Source organism: Symphalangus syndactylus, chromosome 14, assembly GCF_028878055.3.
Source record: "Symphalangus syndactylus isolate Jambi chromosome 14, NHGRI_mSymSyn1-v2.1_pri, whole genome shotgun sequence".
NCBI classification, from domain to species: Eukaryota; Metazoa; Chordata; class Mammalia; order Primates; family Hylobatidae; genus Symphalangus; species Symphalangus syndactylus.
The window spans coordinates 104658980-104679657 of record NC_072436.2 but is presented as its reverse complement, the minus strand read 5'-3'; the positions used below and the strand labels follow the sequence as shown (position 1 = coordinate 104679657).

Sequence of the window (20678 nt, the reverse complement as noted above, 5' to 3'; positions counted from 1 at the left end):
TTGACTGCTATGTTTTAAAATATCTGAAAGTTACCTGCTTCCTAGTCCTTGGAAGGCCTGAATTATTATAAAGTTTATTTCTTTGCATCTCAGCCATTCCCAAAAGATTTTAAATATGAATGCATAAGTAGTGAATAAACAAACCTGAAACTTTGATACCTGCAGAACATTTTTAAAGCTGCTGCTTTTTTCCCATGCAGTATTGTTAGTAGGGTATAATATTAGTTACCTCACAGAGCAGTCACTTACTCAGGTTTACCATTTATTTACTTCAGCAAGTGGATATTGTGGCCTCCTGTGTGTTCAGCACAGAGTGAGTATAGAAAGGAGGGAAGCAGTTTCTGCTCCCAAGAAGCTCAGCAATGCCTTAGGATAAGGGAAGTGCTGGGGGCAGGTGTGCTGGAAAGAGAGAGGGATGGGTGGGAGAAAATTGGAAATCAGACTTTTTTGAAGAAAACCTATTTAGGCTGGGCACAGTATGGTAATAGCAGCTTTCTAGGTAGACAGGAGGAAAAAAAAGTGTTCCTAAGCAGAGAAATGGGATCTGTAAAGGCCCGTTGGAGTGAACATGCATAGTAAACTCAGGGAATCAGCTGATTGAGTAAATATTTATGAAGGCCCTACTATGTGCTGAGCCCTGTTCCCGGTGCAGAAGATACAGCAGTGAACAAGACAAAAATTCCTACCAACTGGAGCTTTCTGATAGACAGAATCAGCCAGATTAGTAAGGAAAATATACAGCATACAAGAGGAGAGAAGTGCTATGGAGAAAAATAAAGCTGAGAAAGGGGACAGAGACGGCCACAGTGGTGTCTGGTTTGCAATTTTAATGGTCTGCCAAAGTCTTGCCGGAAGTTGAGTTTGATTGAAGACCTGAAGGTGTGCTGGAGTGAACCATGCACACACCTGGAGTAGGATATTCCAGACAGAGGGAACACAAGTGCCAAAGCCTTGAGGCTGCAGTAGCTGGGGAGGGGAAGAACAGCTGTCTGCACAGTGGGAGGTAACTGGACGGTCAGCTAGGGCTAGGCACAGGCCTCATTTATCAGTGTGAGGAGTCAGACTTGACCCTGTAGTCAGGAGAGTGCCATCATAGATTTATAGATACAGCTTGTGCTGTCATCTCTGGGACCCCCAAAGTGAGGACCCAGTGAGTTGGAGCTGAGTGTCTGTTAGGTATAGAGGTAAGATACTGCACAAAGGAAACTCCAGTTTTGTGAGAAATGTGTAAATATGTTTTTCAAACATGTTCTTAAGACTTCTTAATCTTTCTGTGTTATTGTTGTCTGGTTTATTTCCCATGAATGTTAGGGATCAGATCACTGCTGTGTAAGTAATAGTCCACTCAAGGTATTCATATTCATTTCTTGACATGGCCTAAGGCAAGAGTCCTGCTTTTTCATTGTCCCCTAATTTATATTTGCTTCTTTCTGGAGAGTTTTAAAATGAATTTCAAGGACTTGATGCCTTTAAAATCAGTGGATCAGGCCCTGTGTTGCGAGATTTCTTAATAGGCCACAGTTGTCTCTGTGATTCTCATTCTAATTTATAGCACTACTGTCCACCTAAACATACACTAATCATGTGGATCTTAATGATGTTTTAAGAAAAAAGGTTTTGACATACACGCCAGACTTCCACTTAAGATGAAACTGAGCAACTAGGAAATGGTATGCCGTACATATGAAGCAATGTTCATTGAACATTGGTGGCAAATTTTGTTTTGTTGCTGGGACCAGATTCTTGGGGTGTGTAGTAGGAATAAATAAGACCAAACATAATCTTGCTTCACCAAAAAAAAAAAAAAAAAAAATCAAAGGTTTGGGTTTTTAGTCAAGATATTTAGGGAATATATTTCTTTGTAGACCAGTATTAGAGTTAATGGCAAGGATCAGTCATATAATTGTTGGAATTTATATCACTCTCATTTATCTTCCACTTGGTTTATTCTGAAGACTTCAGATAAATTATTAAGGTAAAGTGCACAGCAGTGCTGAAGTTGATTTGTAAAAACATTCCTTGCAAAAATGATTGCTAGCTGATTTCACAAAGTTATCCAGAAAAGATTCCTTATTGCAACTTCCAGATCATTACACATTTTAAAAACTATTACTTGCTTTTCAGGAGTATTGCTGTATATGAAGGTCTTAGCAAAGAACCTCTTGTTTTCCTCGATGATAGATTAGTTGAGATCGTGTTTATATTGGTGGGTTTTCAGTTCTGATGGCTCCAAAGGTGCTTCTGCAGCTCTGTTCCTTGGCTGCAAGGTGTCATAGAGGGGCCTCTGCTTGTCCTGGTGGTTATAGGACCATCAGCAGGGGTCTCCAGGCCGTATTACTGGAGACGGACCTCACCAGAGTGAGATGGGAGAATTAGTGGTGTTCCTACCCTTCTTTTCCCTGATGCTCAGGTCCTCTGGATTGACATGAATTTGAAATTTTTCTCAGCCTTTGAGTACCTCACTTTCCTGTTTCTTCAGCTCCTCGTGTCCCCTGCTGAGTGACAGCCTATATGGGATTTAGACCTAGGTTGCTCAGCTTCCCTCCTCAGTAAAACTGATTAATCCATGGAGAGTGCTTATTCCAGTCTCTGGCACATAGAAAGTGCTCAGTGACTGTTAGCTGTTATCAGAAGGTTAGTCTCAGGGGGTGAAATGTGCTTTATTATCTGTGCTGCCTCTTCACCTAGTATAATGAACAATGTATATGCTTCACAGTGCTTATTTTCAGGGCACCATGTGTATTTAATTGTTAGAAGGTCTAGTCACATTTCTTTTCACTCTAGTGGTTCACACTTTTGGATGTGTGCAATTCCCATACCTAGTCTTCTGGTTTACTCTTGGTGATTTGACTAACAGATTTTAGGTTAGAGTATCCATTAATATTTATAAAATGGTACTGTGCATTATTCATATTCTCAAGTCACATTCTGGCAAGAAGCATTAATGTGTGTCACATTAGCTAATTATTGTCATAATATACAGAAGTGGCAGAAAGGGAGATTAAAAGTTTATTATTTAAGTTATTATTTATTTATCTAACATGGTTGAGGCATATTATATTCATTCACTCTTTCTACATGTCATAAATATTGATTTATGGAAGTGTTGCTTGATATAATATTGAGGTTAAAAGAAAACTTGAGTTAATATTAATATTTCACAAGTAGGAAGACTGAGATTCAAAGATGTTTCTCTGTTATTTCTAAATAATTGACTTTCTTCCTCTACCAACAAACTTACTTTCCAGAAAAAGTTTGCTGCTCAAAGATTCATATTGCTTTGATTAAATTCATGTGCTCGTTCTCTCTATCCCTATTTATTCCTTCTGCAGGTATTTATTTTGCTAAGCTACTATTTGCTAAGCTCTATGATAGTTCAGTGATGAAGAGTAAAAAGTAGATCCTTCGTTTCAAAGAACCCACTTCTGGTAAAGGAGATTAGATGAACAATTTCATTGTGCTGCTATAAGTGAAGTAATTTTAATAGATATGCAGTAGAAGTCCTACATTGGAAATAGTACTTAATTCAGTCCCTATAAAGTGGGGAAACCTAAAGAAAGTATTAACCACTGAGGAGGAGTTTCCAGTGCAGATGAAGAGAAGTAGCTTTCTAGGCCAAGAGAACAGCCATGAATGTCATGAAACAACATGGGACATTCAGGCAATTCATAGTCACTAAGTCTTACTGGAGGAAGAAGAAGGCATGGCAGAGATGAAGTTGAAGAAGTTTGTTGGGATCAAGTCTAAACTGGCTTTGCGTTGTTCCATGCCGGAGACTCAAATGACTGCATGTTGGACTTCATTTTGTAGACCATTGCTTTGCAACTCCATATCCTTAAGAAGTTTGGTTGGGCTGTTCTCTTAACACTCCTTGCTGGGTGTTATTTACATTAAAACACCTCTGTAGGAGGATAAAACACTCTGAACCAGGTATGTAAGAGACAGCTAATGACCTGGCTTAATCCAAGAATGTCTTTTTAGAGTCTCCTGATGAAGAGATCAAATAGGAAATAATTAGACATTTCTCCAAAATACTTTTTTCCTCAACCAAGATTTATTAATTTTTAAGTAAGAGTATGTTTGATAACTGAAAATTGATATCCTTTGAAGCTGGATAAACATGCAGTTACATTTTTTACTGGACATTCAAGTTCAGAGACAGCTGCGTTGCTTAATCATGGCATGTGTCTGGATAGAAGGCTGATCTAGCACAGCACAAACATGGACCAGGGGAGAAGACCTGAGATTTTCCTTGGAAACTATTGGATTTTACTCTCAAAGCAGAGGGAATATAAGAGAGTTAAGTTCTGTGCCACAAAGTGCAGCTAGGAAAACATGTAAATTGGCATTAAATACCTTGGTTATTTAAAAAATTTCGGAAATGGAGCCATTCAGTGTCTAACTTTGAGTAACTTCTGGTAAAACCTCAAAAGAGAAAGTGATTGAAAAAAGAGACATCAGAGTATCTGGATGAGTTAACATGCTGTGTGAGACTACTCATCAAAAGCCATTTATAAGATGTCTTAGTAATCTTTCTCAAGAACCAGTTTTTTAATTATGTTAACTGTTTTTGTTGCTTTTACTTTCTCCATAGATGTATTATTTCCATCCTCCTTGATTCTTTGGACTTACTCTGTTGCTCTTTTTTCAAATTGGATGCTTAGTTCATTCTTTTTTTTTTGTTTTAGCCTGTCTTATGCCCTGTGAAATTTCCCTTTAAACACTGTCTTAACTGTGTCCCCATCACTGTTGACATGTGGTGCTTCCATTTTTAAGTATTTGGTAAGTTCCCTATAAACCCCTCACATTAAAAAATCTTTTTATTATAGAAACTTCCAAATATATACAGAAGTAGAGACAGTTGTGTAATGACAGAGTGCTTCAACAATTGTCAGTTCATAGCCAATCCTGTTTTATTCAATGAGGAGATTTACTGAGACCTCAGCTAGTGAATCCTCTAAGAATGGAGATGCTGGAAAGGTCCTGGAAAGTGGTATTTATTACATTAAAAGACCTTTGACTTGCCTTACTCTGCATAGTGACTTTGTTTTCAAAACGAAGTCAAATTGGTCTGATAATGGAACATTATTTTAAATTTAAATTATGACTGCCATAGGCATGTGATTCTCTGGCACTGTTCCCAGTAAATTGTTAGCATTGTACAATTTCAATAAAGATGCTAGAATCAAACATGAGAATAAAGTCTAAAGGGGCCTCATGAATTATCCATTCCATGTTCTTTTTGTAATTAAAAAATTGGAGCTTAGAGAGCTAAATGCCTTGTTCAGGGTCCTGTTGTGAATGAGTGACAGAGCTAAAGTTGTGGTCTCCTGGGCCAAGACCCTCTCCATTACACCATCCCCCTCTGGGCTGTTTCTTCGTATACAGTTTAAGATGGCTCCTAGGTTAGGCAGAACTGTGAAGTAGGAGAGTTGTGTCCTGTAGCCCCAATTTCTCCTGTCCTTATCATTTCTTGTTTCGTGAAACAGGAAACTGGTACTTCTCTGTTGTATTGCTGAGATGTATGATGAAAAGTACAGCAATGGGACATATGCTTATTAACAAATATTTTGCTGTAAGTTGATTTATTATATTGGATCAGTACTGCTTGTTTTTCAGTGATTTCCTCACTTGGACATAATACAAATCAGTGTTCTTCTTGTTTGTTATACGTTTAGACATTTGCATCAGTTTAAGAGTTAGTCTTCAACAAATATTTGTGTTCACACTTTAGTATTCCATTGTTTGAAAGATTCAGGCTTTGTCCACTCTGGTTTATAGTTACGTATGCTTAAAATTGTTTCACTTTGTAGAAATGTCTGTAAAATACATTTTTGTAAGATGAATCATTTCTACTGATAACCATAAATTTGCCCTTCCTGCTTTGCACTGATTACGGCACAAGGAAGAGAAAGAGAAGGAAGCATCAGCTTTGGGAACATAGTCCTTAAGCTTGAAGCAGAGAGAATGAAAGCAGACTGTATTAGATTCCTCCTCGAGCAGAACTGAATGCCTGATAACAGCCAGCCAGGAGCTGGGGGAGTTAAGAGCAGCAATTTTACATTACACTGGAGTTTCTAGGCTGGCATGAAAAGAGATGCCAGTATTAGCTATTTGCATCTTCCTGTAGCCACAGGGATATGTGAACAGCTGGAGAATTAATTTGATATATATTCCCAGAAGCTTCTCTTCTGCCAACAGAATTCCATTACTGTGAGCTTCTGAGTGTGTACTGTGAATTCGTTTCTTGCTTTTTAATATCTGCTAAAGCATATTTCTGGTAAGTGGATTGCCATATAATGGGGCACAGCCATCTCTTGGTTTGGAGTAAACTCTATTAACCTAAACAGATACAAGGTGGAAAAGGTAAGAATCTGAGTATACAAATGCCTTCCACCTTCAGGCTGGCAGAAATTTCATAGGAACACACAGTACTTTGTCCAGTAAGTGCACTCATACCTGAAATGTTTTGTTCCGTGTTAGTGGGATTTCAGACACCAGCAAGCAGATGGAAAGATATGTTGAAGGGCATAGAGGTTGAATCCAGGACCACTCAGGCTAGTGTTGCCACAGCTGGTTACTGTAGCTCCTTAGCACAGGGGGCTGTATCCTCTGGAGCTGCTGCTTCCCAGATCTGGTGTTGGTTATGCCTCCACACACCTTGTAAGAGGCCTCATCCTTCATGTCCTTCTCAGTGCCCACTTTCCTGCCCTCAGGATGGAAACTTCTCTCCAACTAGCCTTTGCATTGAAAATCTTTCATGTCAAATGTCGAAGGAAAGAATTTCAGGCATCACCGAGAATATTGAAAGATATTCTTAGAGGAGAAAGACTAAGTCCAGGACAAGACTGAATGTAGCTATTGGAAGTACAGGGGTTTTCTGCCTGGGCAACATATGTCGTTCACTCTTGTAAAGCAAATAAAAAAACCCTCATATTCTGCAAAATCATTCATTACGCTAAAAATACGAGAGCTGTTGGGAAAAAATAGGGTTGGGGAAGGTCACTCAAGACCTATGCAACTGTGTGCGTAGAGGATAAATGCAAACAATAAGAACTCAAATAAAAATACTGGCCCAGGTAAGCTGCCCCTGGCGTTTATTTGCACCTGGATCTCTGGTAGCCCATCCTTTGCAGCCCTCCACACTCCGAAGCTCATTCTGCCTCCTTTCAGGGCACGGGGTGTTGAAGATGTTTAGTTTGCATGTAGAACGGTGTTATCAGAATTAAACATAACATTCAGTAGTTTCTTCATCATTGTTTTTGTGGGGTTTTTTTGTTTGTTTGTTTTGTTTTTAATACAGGGGCAAGTGTCTCCAGCCTTCTCATTTCTGCTTGCAGTTTCCCCGGATAGTTTAATATAGAGGACATTTTAACCACGAGAGCAGTCATTTCTTGCACTAAAGAAAGGAATTTAAGCAAAATTTTCAGCCTTTTCTTCAGGTCTTCCATATACTGGTAAGACTTTTAACTGTGAGAAAACTTGCTCCTCATATTTATTTTTATTTATTTATTTTTTTGGCAGAGTCTTGCTCTGTCTCCCAGGCTTGAGTGCAGTGGTGTGATTTTGGCCCACTGCACCCTCCACCTCCCAGGTTCAAGGAATTCTCATGCCTCAGCCTTCCAAGTAGCTGGGATTATAGGCACGCGCCACCACACCCGGCTAATTTTTGTGTTTTTTGTAGAGACAGGGTTTTGTTATGTTGCCCAGGCTGGTCTTGAACTCCTGGGGCGAAGTCATCTGCCTTTCTTAGTCTCTCAAAGTGCTGGGATTACAGATGTGAGCCACTGCGCCTGGCCCACTTTTGATTTTTTTTTTTTTTTTTTTTTTTTTTTTTGAGTTGGAGTCTTGCTGTGTCACCCAGGCTGGAGTGCAGTGACGCGATCTGGGCTCACTGCAAGCTCCATCTCTGGGTTCACAACATTCTCCTGCCTCAGCCTCCTGAGTAGCTGGGACTACAGGCGTCTGCCACCGCGCCGGCTAATTTTTTTTTTCGTATTTTTAGTGGAGACGGGGTTTCACCATGTTAGCCAGGATGGTCTTGATCTCCTGACCTCGTGATCCACCTGTCTTGGCTTCCCAAAGTGCTGGGATTACAAGCGTGAGCCACTGCGTCCGGCCCGCTTTTGATTTTTTTAGAACATTAATGTGCTGGGAAAAATCACATGAGAACCAGCAGAACAGCTGTATTATACTGACACCATTTTCCTATTTACCAGTTACATATTAGCTAAATCACATTAAAGAAACATTCATTTTTATCGTTCCATGGTAACTGTTAGAAGAGGTACCCAGCATTCGTTGTTATTCCTTGGCCTAGGTGTACCTGCAGAACATGCTCTTTAGAATAGCAGTTCTCAAAGTGTGGGCTACAGACTGCTTAGAAGCCCCAAGCCCTTTTTGGGTGGTAAATCAGGTCAAAACTATTTCCATAATCATATTAACATTTTATGTGCTTTTTTTTTTCCGCTTTGCACTAATGGTGCAAAAAAAAAAATGGTACATAAAACTCCTGATAATTTAGTATGAATAGAGGTTGTGGCACTAAATTGTGCTAGTAAGTTATTGTATTCACCGTGTACTTTCAGTAAAGCAAAATGGTAAATAATTAAAATAATAAAATAAAAATTAGTTTCCTTGAATGTCCTTGATTGAAGCAATACAAATTATTAAGTTCATTACATTTCAGCCCTCAATTACACATCTTATTAATGTTCTGTGGGATTAAATGGGAAATACACATAAAGTAGTTCTGCTGCTTACTGAAGTACAGAGCTTGTCATGAGAAAAAGCGTTATATTTCAAGATGTCTTCTGAACATCCAAGTGGAAGTGTTGGTTTAGCAGTTTAATATACCTGGCACTTAGTAGTACTCAATATTGGACATATTTGAAAATATATGAATTTGAATGTATTTATGAAATTAGGTTTCTCTATTTTATACTTAGAGAAAGTAACTTATGTAATATCCTAATTTGGCATCTTGCAGAAATTATAAACTTAAAAATACGTTTGCAGAGGTACCTCGGTTGTCTTCACCTTTTAGGCTAGGAGACTACATCTTGTCACATTAGGGTACCAGGAAAAAACCTACTTCATATAGTTAAAGACCAGTACCTCTGTTTTTAACTTTTTTTTTTCCTGACCAGTCCAAGGAGAAACCAGGAACTGTTAGAGAATCAGAACCTTGATTCTTGTGCTGTGTATGTGGATTTACTTAGGAAAAGAGAGATTTTAAAACATAATTTGCCAACTGCTGTTAGCAGAACTCTTGGGCTCAGATTTGATTTCTATAATCAAACCTCATTACATTTTTGCTTTCAGTCCTTGTTGATTTTGTTAAATTATTTTAAAATATAATGTTCTGTAATTGAATACCAGAAAAGCATTTGTCTCAGTAGCATGTTGTACTTGATCCTATGAAGCAGTGGTTGCTAGGGAAACCATTTCCCAAGAAGAAAAACAAAAGTATTGATTAGGAGTGGGCAGAGAATTGAAAGAGTTTACTCTCAAAAAAAGAAAATAAAAGTGTCTACGATGTTGTTAGCTTTAGAGTCAGAGATGCTTCCTGGCTGGACATAGTGGCAGCAATGTTTCTGAGGGGGATGGTCACCTTCACCTGAGCATCTTCAGGTGTAGTCCTCACCTGAGCATCTTCAGGTGAGTCTGCTGCTGCTGCCAGGAAACTTCTGCTGAGAAAGCAGCAGAAAACAGCAAGGGGCCAGTGGCCTCATCAAAGGCCTTTTAGTTGTGATTCCAGATTTGGGGGAAATGGTCTTCCTGTGGGGAGGCAGAGAAAAGCATCTGGCAGTGAAAACCAATTGGCTGTGAGATGGGTTGCTTGGAAGGACTATTGATGCCAGCCAGGTGATAAGAGGTTGAAGTCTTAGAGCTGAACAGGGGGAAGAGAGTAATGATAGATGATGCCTAGTGAGAAATGTGCCCAGTATTCCAAGCATTTCTTTGAAATGTGTGCCTTGTACAGTGCTGTAATGATAAGCTTTTAAAATAGGATTTGTATTGTTTAAACATATTCTTTATATTATTCTTGAAACATAGTTTTCCTTGTGATGTTTTTTAATTAGGCACTTTTTTGTTACAGACACAACTGCATTGACCATACCAGTGACATATATGTGTGTGTGTGTGTGTATACACATATATGTTTAATACATATATATACGTATGTGTAGATATACATATGTGAGGCTTCTTTGTCTACTGGGGAATTATGGCTTACATAAAACCACTATGGTAGGGGACAACAGGTCTGTGCAGATGTTTGTGGGAGCACGGAGGATGGAGCCCCCTATTCTCCTGGGGCAGGTAGAGAAGGCTTCTCAAAAGAGGTAACATCTGAGCTAGGTTTTGAAGGATGAGCAGGAGATATCAGAGGAAGAAGGGAAGGAGGTATTCCAGGTAGACGACACTCCCGAGTAAAGCATGGGAGCAGTTCCTGTGGGTGTCTGGTAAGAGCCTCAGTGTGCCTAGAGCATTAGGATGTGAGAGGGACTGGTGAAAGACGAGTCTGCAGAAGTAGCTACAAGCCATGCCACGAAGAAGCTGATATTCAGCAGTAAGAAGCTGGGACATTTTCTTATTGCCAAGAGAGAATTACTATGCAGGTTTGTTTTTTGAGGAAGATAGATCTGGGGACATTGTGGGGAATGAGGTGGAGAGACAAGAGAATAGTGGCAGGGAGCCAGGTTAGAAGACATTGTGGTAGTTCAGGAGAGTGGTGTCTTCAGGGAGTTCCAATTAGAATGGTGGGAAGGGATGTTTACTGTGGAAAAAATTCTGCAGTAGAATCAACTCAATAACTGCACGTATTTATAAGAACAGTAATAAAGATTTCCTCTTAAAACTATGAAGGAAAGGAGGACAAATATACATGGTTTTTCAGTAGTTCAAATGTTACTTGAATTTCTTACAAGTTTTTTTTAATTCCTAGGGCTAAACTGCCTTTCAGTTATAAATTTGCGTATGTAGTCACAAAAATTCCTTCATGGCAAATCTGACTGAACGGTAGTAAAATGCTAGTACTACTGGCATGTTAACAGTTAAACAGAGATAAGAAATCACTTGGATGCACATTTTGTTATAACTGAAGACAATATCACCTTTTCTATGTTGAATTTTTTCAATATGGTGTTCTTTTTCTTCTTTTTCTGATTTTCCTTTCAGAGTACTTTACTAATTTCATTGTTGTCTTGAAGATAGGAATGTCCCTTTGTCTATGGTGTGTGTGTGTGTGTGTGTGTGTGTGTGTGTGTGTATTGCTTCTCTCTCTCCCTCTCTCTCTCTGTCTCTCTCTATATATATGTTGTATATATATGTATATATATGTTGTATATATATATGTTGTGTATATATATGTACATATGTTACCATATATATATATATATGTTGTTTCTCAGAACCAAATATAGGCTAAATAGGAGAACAGATTTTAAATAAAACACAAATTGTGTGTCGGTATAAACTTCAAATCCAAAAGATAATCATTTTACTAAAAGCTGAGGCTTTGATCAAATAAGTTAGCCTGATCTCCCGAAATCAAAACACAAGAGATTTTCTATTCTCCCTTTTCAAAGGACCGCCCTGAAGCTCTTTATGTAGTAGATGACATTCTTGTAAAGACCGCTTGATGAGAAAATTATTTATTTCAGTCAGGAAGAGCAGACTTTTGCTTCACTTATGCACTGAGTAATGATGCCAGCAATAAAAGCTAACCCTATAAAAATAAGAGCCATTTGTTTGTACTGTCTTTTTTTTTTTTTTTTTTTTTTTTTTTTTTTTTTTTTTTTTTTGAGACAGAGTTTCGCTTTGTTGCCCAGGCTGGAGTGCAGTGGCGCGATCTTGGCTCACTACAACCTCTGCTTCTCTGTTTCAAACAATTATCCCCCTTCAGCCTCCTGAGTAACTGGGACCACAGGCACGTGCCACCACGTCCAGCTAATTTTTGTATTTTTAATGGAGATGGGGTTTCACCATGTTGGCCAGGCTGATGGCCAGGTGATCTGCCCGCCTCGGCCTCCCAAAATGCTGGGATTACAGGCATGAGCCACCACTCCCAGCCAAAAACAGATTTTTAAGATGGCATTTATGCCTGCCTTAGTTTGAGCAAGAGGTTTAACGTTTCTTAAATTCAAGTACTTTAAAAAATTCTCTTCACATATGCTTATCAGAAACATGTTTACTGTATAACAGTCAGTTCCCATTTCAGGCGGGTGAAGTATCTGTTAAAGATAATGTTAAGTGTGGAAAAAACCCATATAATGGCCCAAGGATTCATAGAGAGAAATAATCTAATTTCCTATGAGGAATATTATTAAGAATTGAGCCTGCATATGATTCTGTCATATTCGTTGCATTTTTTGGAGCTGAGTCCCTTGATAGCTGTTTTTAAAATCTACTTTATTTATTGTGGTCTGCTCCATTCCATGATCAGAACCTGATTTGGTCTCAGCCTTAGTATTCAGTTACCTCAGCCTGTCACTAAGCTGCAGCCCTTTAGTTTTGTTGTTGTTTCTGGCTTTGGGTTGGCAGTGATGGATACCATCAGTCTCCCCAAACGCATTAGAGGGGATCCCCTCCATTGTAACTCTTTTGGTGGTGTCTGATTTTTGATGTTGATTATTAGCTGCCTTAATGTAGTAAGTTGAAGAGCTGTTTTAAACCTAAAGTTGGTCTCTATCAATAGAGTAAAAAATTAGCTTTTTAAAGAGAGTCTCACCCTGTTTCCCAGGCCAGAATGCAGTGGCATGATCAACCTCCTGGGCTCAAGTGATCCTCCGACCTCAAACTCCTGAGTGCTGGTACCACAGGCACACACCACCATTTCCAGCTAATTTTTTTGTTTTTGTTTTTGTAGAGACTGGGTCTCACTGTGTTGCCCAGGCTGGTCATGAACTCATGGGCTCAAGTAATCCCCCTGCCTTGGTCTCTGAAAGTGTTGGTATTACAGGCATGAGCCACTGTGCCTGGCCAAAAAAGAGCTTTTTAAAAAATAATTTTGTAGATTGACAAATGTGACTCTTGCGATTGTATTGAACATGAAAAAACCCAGGAATCTTTATTTGATGTTAAACATTTTTAAAGGCATCTCAATTGTTGTAATAACACATAAGAGAAGTAGTGTTTTATTTCAAACCTTTGTGCATATAACTATTTAATGCCTACATGGATGGCTATTATTTCAGTTTTCTCAGTTATTATGAAGAGATTGGGTTTCATTCATTTGTAAAGTTTCAGCCAGACTGCCTTTCACAAACTGATTTGTCAAAATTGAATGTTAATCTTGACATCCCAGTGCATTTTTGCCCTCAGGCCTTTGAATGAAGCTGCAAACACACATTATCTGGTTGTTAATTGTTTTACAGATGAGAACTGGACTGATGACCAACTGCTTGGTTTTAAACCATGCAATGAAAACCTTATTGCTGGCTGCAATATAATCAATGGGAAATGTGAATGTAACACCATTCGAACCTGCAGCAATCCCTTTGAGTTTCCAAGTCAGGATATGTGCCTTTCAGCTTTAAAGAGAATTGAAGGTAAGCATTAATTTTTGTTAACCATCCAGTCGTAAGCCTTAGCATTATGTAACTCTGAGTAGTAATAGTATTTGAGCTAGAAAAGGCAAAGACGAGTTGACAGAGAGGGGTAGTTTGTATAATCCCAACTAAGATGCATAAAGTTTACCAGGTGCTGATGTGATGTGTGTGTTTCCGAGACGCTATGGAATGGCGGTGCTGTGGTGGTGTGAACAGGGCCTTCTGTGCCAGCCCTCCTAGGCCACCTCTGCATAATGGATGATTTCACAAGCGGTGTGTTTGAGATCAGCATCTGTTGTCACCAGGTCCATTCTGTTTGATTTACCGTAGGATGGTGCTCCATGAGGAGAGTCTGCTAATTAGAAATGTGGTTCATCTGGCGTGAAAGAGTTATCTCTTTAGCAAAAATGGGAGAATTATGCAGTGATGATTGAAGGCTTAGGTTGGTTTTGCTGGAGGGCAGGAATCACATAGGGCGTGGAGGGATCATTAGGCTCTTCACCTCTGGAGAGAAGTCAGAAATTGCATTCAAGTAACAAGAAAATTATACTGATATGGCCCATAACTTTTGTACATTCATACATACAACAGAGAAAAAACTTCAAGAATTGAACCTGTGACTCATGACCACAGTAACCCAGAGCTTGGTGCCATGGCTCATAGCAAAAATTCAAAAGGGGTAAAGCCTGGGTTTGGGTCTCAGCTCTGCCGCTAACCAGCATTAAACTCTCGTAGCCCCAGTTTCTTCTTGAGGGAAAAAAAATACTGAAAGAGACATTCTTAAATATACCTCTTATCTCAAAAATGATGTCACTGTAAGATGGAATGGTTGGTCATATAATACCAAGGATTCTTAAAGTCCAGAAATCAAGCTTACAAGGGCAGTAAAGCAGGACTGAAGTTTTGGAAATGTACTTAGTTTCCGAGTTAAATGGTAAGGAAGAAGAAATTTGCAATAGCTTACAAAATAACATTTCTCTTTGTATTTACCATTGCTCCTGAATCATTAGAAAAGAATAGAGTAGAAAACAATAGAAATAGCATTTGCAAATTGCAGAGGATCCTAGAGAACATTTAGTCCAGTCCTTGAACTTGAATATTGGGAAACTGAGTTTCCACACATTTGATGAGTATCAGTGCTAGTACTAATCACACCAAGTATTCTTCCTGTCACATCATGACTTAAACAATACCATTGGTTTACCTAACTCATTTCTGTTGTTCGGTTGCTCTTTGCTCCCCACACCCATTGCCTGCCACGAAAGAGTATTTTGCCAACTTCAGTATGTAAACATTTAGGGATATAGATAACGTGATCACATGTCTATTTACATAGTTAATAATTTACCCAAACACATTTAAACTTACTCATATAAAGTCATACAGCAGTTTAGAATTACTACTTTTTGCTATTCTTACATTTCAGGAAGCTGTCCTAAATGGTGAGTGCCTCACCATTGCTGTCATTGTCTCTACTCAGGCCCCCTTCCAGGTCATTTAATGCCCTGCTCCTAAACATGCCTTCTTCACTGCCACCTAAGTTGTTTGAGATGCAGCAGATTTTGCATCTAAGGATGATGCTATCACAGGAAGTTTTGTCCCAAAACCCAGTATCTCGTCACATAAAATTAGGACAATTGCATTTGTAATTAGTTAGGCATGTATTTATTATGATCTTTGCAATGTGGAGATTAACATGTGGAGATTAAGTTTATTGATTTTTAAAGTGATTCTAAAAAGGCTGTGAGATCCAGCATTTCCAATTTTGAGATCATTCCCACAGGAATAATTACCATATCTGATTGATTTTCTTTACTTGTTATTTTCCAACTTATTATTTCAGATGGCTTCTATGTAATCCAAATGTGGAATTAGTTGAGGTCATTTAAGGTTAATGTATCTTCTACAAACAGTGCTTTGTTATTCAAAATAAAGCACCAGGCAGTATGTGAGATCTTGTAAGAAGTCAGGATTAGGGGATTTCCCTTTTCTGAGAAGGAATTTTGAAGGAAAAAGCGTACTTATATTCAGGTATATATTGTATATGAAAGAATTAGTGATGAAATCATCCTTAATAAATAGGTCGCCAATAGTGGCAGAGGCTTGGAATGCTATAGGACCTCAGTGCCAAGAAAGTATGATTTGGAATTGTATGATAAGGTATCATGGAGGGTAGACTCTGAACGATTTAGAATAGTGATGATGATAGATTTCAGGAGTGAGGCCAACATGGATGAAAGAAGAGAATGTGGAAGTGGGAATCTGCATGACTTGCATGGAATACACTTGGGAAACTGGTCTGAAAGAGCAGAGTTTTATGTTGGTGGACAATAGGAAATAAAGATTCGAGGCAGGATAGGACCAGATTATGAAATGTCGTAAACATTGTGCAACAAGCTTAAGCCGGGTAATATGAGCAATCAGAAATCATTGTAGGTTTATGAACAGACAGAATCAGAAAGAAGATGGTGAAGTCAGTATTAGGCAGACTTTGGTTGTGGTGGAATGCAAATTGGATTAGCAGAGGGAGATAATGGCAGTGAAGAGGCTCATTGGAGAGCTTTTCAGCTGTTTAGATGGTTACCACAAGAAACTGGACTAGAGTGGCAGCAGGAAAACAGCAAAGAAGAGATGGATATGCACCATTTTGATGGAAGATCCTACGGTATCTGCTAGCAAGAAAGGGAAGGATGAAAATTACACAAAGATGATTCTAGGGTTTCTAACCTGAAATAGAATGATAGTGCAAGTAATAGAAGTAGGAAGACTTTTGAGGAGTCTCGTGATAAAATGGTACTGAAAATAGGGTAATTGTTTTAGGGGAATGTAGAGGTCAAGAAGAGCTTAAGAAAATATAGGAGATACTACAGCATGTTTGGATCATGACCGGAATGATCTAGTAAGAAGGAAAAGCCAATAATGTAAGAAAGGCAATTGCAGGAGCAAAGACTTTGAGGAATAAAAAGGACAAAACTGTTTGTTTCTCAGGGAAGTATAAAAGAAGGTCATCATCTGACATTGAGATGGAAGAAAGGGTGTGGAAAATCAAAGAGAAAGAGGAAAATGTAAACAGACATCTTTAAAGGAGAGGACAAATGAATTAACTAGGGAAATGTAGTAGGGTCACCTACTGGTGCTGACAGCTTACTTGAGGTTAGTGGTTATGCCTTTGAAAAGAGGCTGGCCAGCACAGTTGCGTGATTTTCTCTAGTTCTTAGGTAGGTGTGCAGTGTAGGTAGAGAGGAAGCAGGTTGGGTATTTTCTTGACCATTCTGGTAGAAAGAGAGAGAGGGAGTCATGGGGATTGAGGATTATATAAGAGAGCTTTATAGTGATTTGACCATGTAATCTACACTGAGGAGGAGACAAAATCAGGGAGTCAGTGATATGGAGAGTGGAAGGGAGGTTCTAGTGGGATTGAAGAATTAATGGAGTGAGATAGCTAAGGAAGCAAGTGGAAATGAATACTTGAACAGAAAGTTATTATTGGTTGTAATGAGGGTTAGAAATTACTATGGATGATGTAGTTGATTGAAGAGGGGTGAAGAACAACATCACTGGGGGTGGGAGGTCAGATAGGCAAGTCAGGATGGAGTGCCTCTACCAATGATGAAGATGCCAAGGAATAGTAGCAGGGAAGAGACATGGAGCCAGAAGTTCTGCAGGTAAATGCCACACCTCCGTGTGGCTGGCGATATCTAATTGCATATGCTTCAAGTGGACAAAGTTTTATTTTTTAAAGGGGAAAAGGAAGAATGATCTTAAAGTAGCAATGAGAACAAAGAGGATACCTATGCCCCTGCCAGGATTTATGGAATGTGGGAGATAAAGCCATTCCCATTTGAGAAGACTTCAAGGGAAAAAGAGTAATCAGGTACTACCTAGGTTTCAATTTACACAAGAAGGTGAAGGGAACATCCAGAGGGAAGAATGAGGGCAGAAAGGATTTTGTTGATAAGCTCTAGAAGGCACAGAATGGGATTTGGGAGGGAGGCTTGTACAGGGCATGGGTGATTTTGTAAAGCCAAGAGGGGTTAAGAGTGCAGTGATGATGGATGACCTGGCGAATTTAGACTTGCTCTCGAATCTCTTACAGGAAGGTGAATAGTCAGTTAAAGCCTCCTTTTAGGGACTCTTCTTTGAGTAGTTTATAGTATTAAGGGTGTGCAGTGGTGGGGATAGGGCAAGAAGAATCGTATTCTTGGCAGAGCATAATGAGAAAACATGGGTCTCCATTTCTTTGTTTTTGGTGGTGATGCTGAAAATGGATTCGAAATGTTGCTATAACATTTTTAAAAATGTGTGGAAGTCATTGCAGGGCATTTCAATGTTATAGACTTATGGAGAATACTGGAAATTTCTGGGCATTGAAAAAGTTCCTGTGTATTACTTATGTTTGTTTAGAAGGAGTTGGTCCTCAATTTTACTCACTGCTTTCTTTTCTAACATACTTGAACATATCACCATAAAATCAGTTTGTTAAAAATATAAAGGAAATAGGATATTGGATAACAGTCAGCCATGGCTTGGTGCAGAATAGTTTGTCAGAGTGATCTGTATTTTCTAAGGAAGAAGTCTGATAAAGGGAATGACCCACAAGTTATCCCACCTTGATCTTAACAAAGTTTATACTTCCGTGCCTTACTACTTATTCATCAGTGATTTGGTATATGTTAGACTAAGCACCACAAAAGCGAAATAAGTGCACCATGGGCACATCAGTTCGATGCAGTAGTAAAAGCAGTGCCAGCCTCTATAGTGCCAGCCTCTGCAGCTGCCACAGGGGTGTTCTAGGGGTCTCTCTGGGCTCAGTGGTCGTAAGTAATGTCAATACCAAAGGTTTCCATGATGCAGTGAATAAGTTGAACTTTTAAGTTTGCCTGTAATTCCAAGTTGGGTACATGGCTTTTAAAAAAATTATTGTAATTCAGTGATCATAATTCAAGAATTAATCAGAAATATGAAACCACGCCACATTTGGTGAAGAATATAAAACACCCTGGAAATCATTCATCTGTTTATTTCATCCAGCAAGTATTTATGAAATGCCAGATACGTACGTGGCACTGTTGTAGTTGTTGAGGATACAGCTCTCATGGAGCTTAACTCCACAGGGGGGACTTGGACTGAAGTCCTGCCGCTGGAACTCTAGCATGGAGACACTTTCAGCTGTAGCAAGAAACCTGCTGCCATCCCCTAAGTCAGGGAAGACAGAGGCTCCCAGCTCTGTGCCTACCCACATTTTTATACAGGGCTGAAGGTCCATGGGGAGCCTGGGTGTCATGCACCAAGGGTGTCTCCTAGGTTTCTCAAACTTGAGAGAGCCTGATGGTCACACAGGCAATGAATACATAAATAAACAAGAAAATAGCATATGGTATGATAAAAGCTTTGGGAAACAATAACCAGTATGCTGTGATAGAGAATTACTTGGAAAATTGCTTTATTCAGGGATATCAGGGACATATTCTATGAAGGAAGGGCAGTTAAAACTGAAATCTCAAGGCCCAAAGGAGTTTGCCTTATGATGACCTGAGGCGAGAGAATTCCATATGGATGGAACAGCAACTGCAAAAGCTCTGAGGAGAGAACAAGCTTGGCGTGTTGAAGGACTAGCAAGAAGAAACAGTGCTACCAGAATGGAGGGAGGGAGGGGTAAGGGCCAGACCACCTGAGCTCTTGTAGATGATGATGAGGTGTGTGGATTTTGTGATGAGTACACAGGAAAGCCATTAAAGGATTGTGAGCAAAGGTTTGACATGATTTGTCTTTTAAAAGATGAATATGGTGGAAAAAGAGACTGGTTGGGGTAGGGAGATGCAAGAGTGTGAACAGAGCTGGCTGGTAGGGGTTCTTTTAGTAGTTCATGTAAGAGATAATGGGGACTCATACCTGAGAGCTGGAGATGAAGAGAAATAGGTGCATTTGAGATACCATTGGAAGTAGAATTAGCAGGAGTTGTTGATATGGATGTTGAGCGAAAGAGAAATCAAAGAGTACTCTTAGATGTGGAGTTGAAGCAAATGGTAGTGCCCTTTACTAGAGGAAGGAGCAGATTTAGGAAGGACTCAGGAGTTTTGTTTTGGGCAAATTAAATTTGACATCCACATAGAGCTATTTGTCACAAGCAATTTTTAAATGTAATTCAGTAACTCATTAAGTAGAATTCATACATACATGCTCTGTGGTGTATAATTACAAAGAGATATCCGTGAGAAAAGTCAGATCTCTCCACAAAAAGTTATAACCCCACTGGGAGTTTGTATAGAAAAATAAGAATAACCTACTTTGCAGTGATTTATCACCAGGCAGAAACTGGCTGAAGGGGTGTCTGTGTTATCCATAAAATGCGTTTTCATCATTGCTGCATCACACATCACATGGGTTGGATTGGTGTAGAATATGTGGAACCTAGTCCTGCTTGCACAGTGAACATTTTGCAAGAGGAGGAAGACACTTAGGGCTTTAGATAATTCTCCTCTGTTTTAGCTGAAAACGTTTGGAGAATGTTGAATGGTTTATCATTTTTGGCTGTTTTGAATTATTTTCTCTAAATATATAGAGAAAAAATAGACAAAAATTGGCGTGTGATACTATACATCATTGTTTTATATTGAGTGGACAAATAAGAGCTGTGTTGCATTCATAAGATGGATAAATCAAGGAAGGTTTTGTGGAGGAACTAGGAATTGAGTCCAACTCTGAGAAATTTGTTGATTGGCTCAACAGAAGGGAAGGAGAGTTTAAGAGCAGCCTTGGATAGAAAAGAGAGGACGGACAGAGAGGTACAGATAGGAAGATATTAAGGAGGCCAAATCAGTGGGCTTCAGTGGCTGATTGACTTTAGGGGATGAAGAAAGGGAAGACTTCCAGATTTGGGGAGGACTATTATCAAGATAAATGCTGGAGAGGAGGTGGTCAGGATAGATTTTGGGAGGATGATAGTCAGGATATATTGTGATGTCGTTTATTAGAATGTGAAATACAAGGAGAGCAGCTTTGTGGGAGGTTGAATGAGGTAGATACTCTTGTTTGTTTGCTTATGTTTGAGGTATCTATGGAGAATCAAGGGGAGGATGAGAGTTACAGGTCTGGAACTCAGAGAGATCTGAGATGCAGATA

The 20678-nt window shown here is 39.2% G+C and overlaps 1 protein-coding gene across 6 annotated transcripts in view; it reads left to right on the top strand.

The window, feature by feature from the left end:
• CRIM1 (cysteine rich transmembrane BMP regulator 1) overlaps positions 1–20678 on the top strand; it is a 196626-nt gene that overhangs the window by 27721 nt on the left and 148227 nt on the right. For 3 of the 6 annotated variants that reach the window (XM_055240685.2, XM_055240688.1, XM_055240687.1), the window contains exon 2: positions 13383–13556. The exons of the other annotated variants lie outside the window; for them this stretch is intronic. In XM_055240685.2, coding sequence (XP_055096660.1) covers positions 13383–13556 — 174 coding nt within the window. The remainder of the gene's footprint in view (positions 1–13382; positions 13557–20678) is intronic. 6 annotated transcript variants of the gene reach the window in all.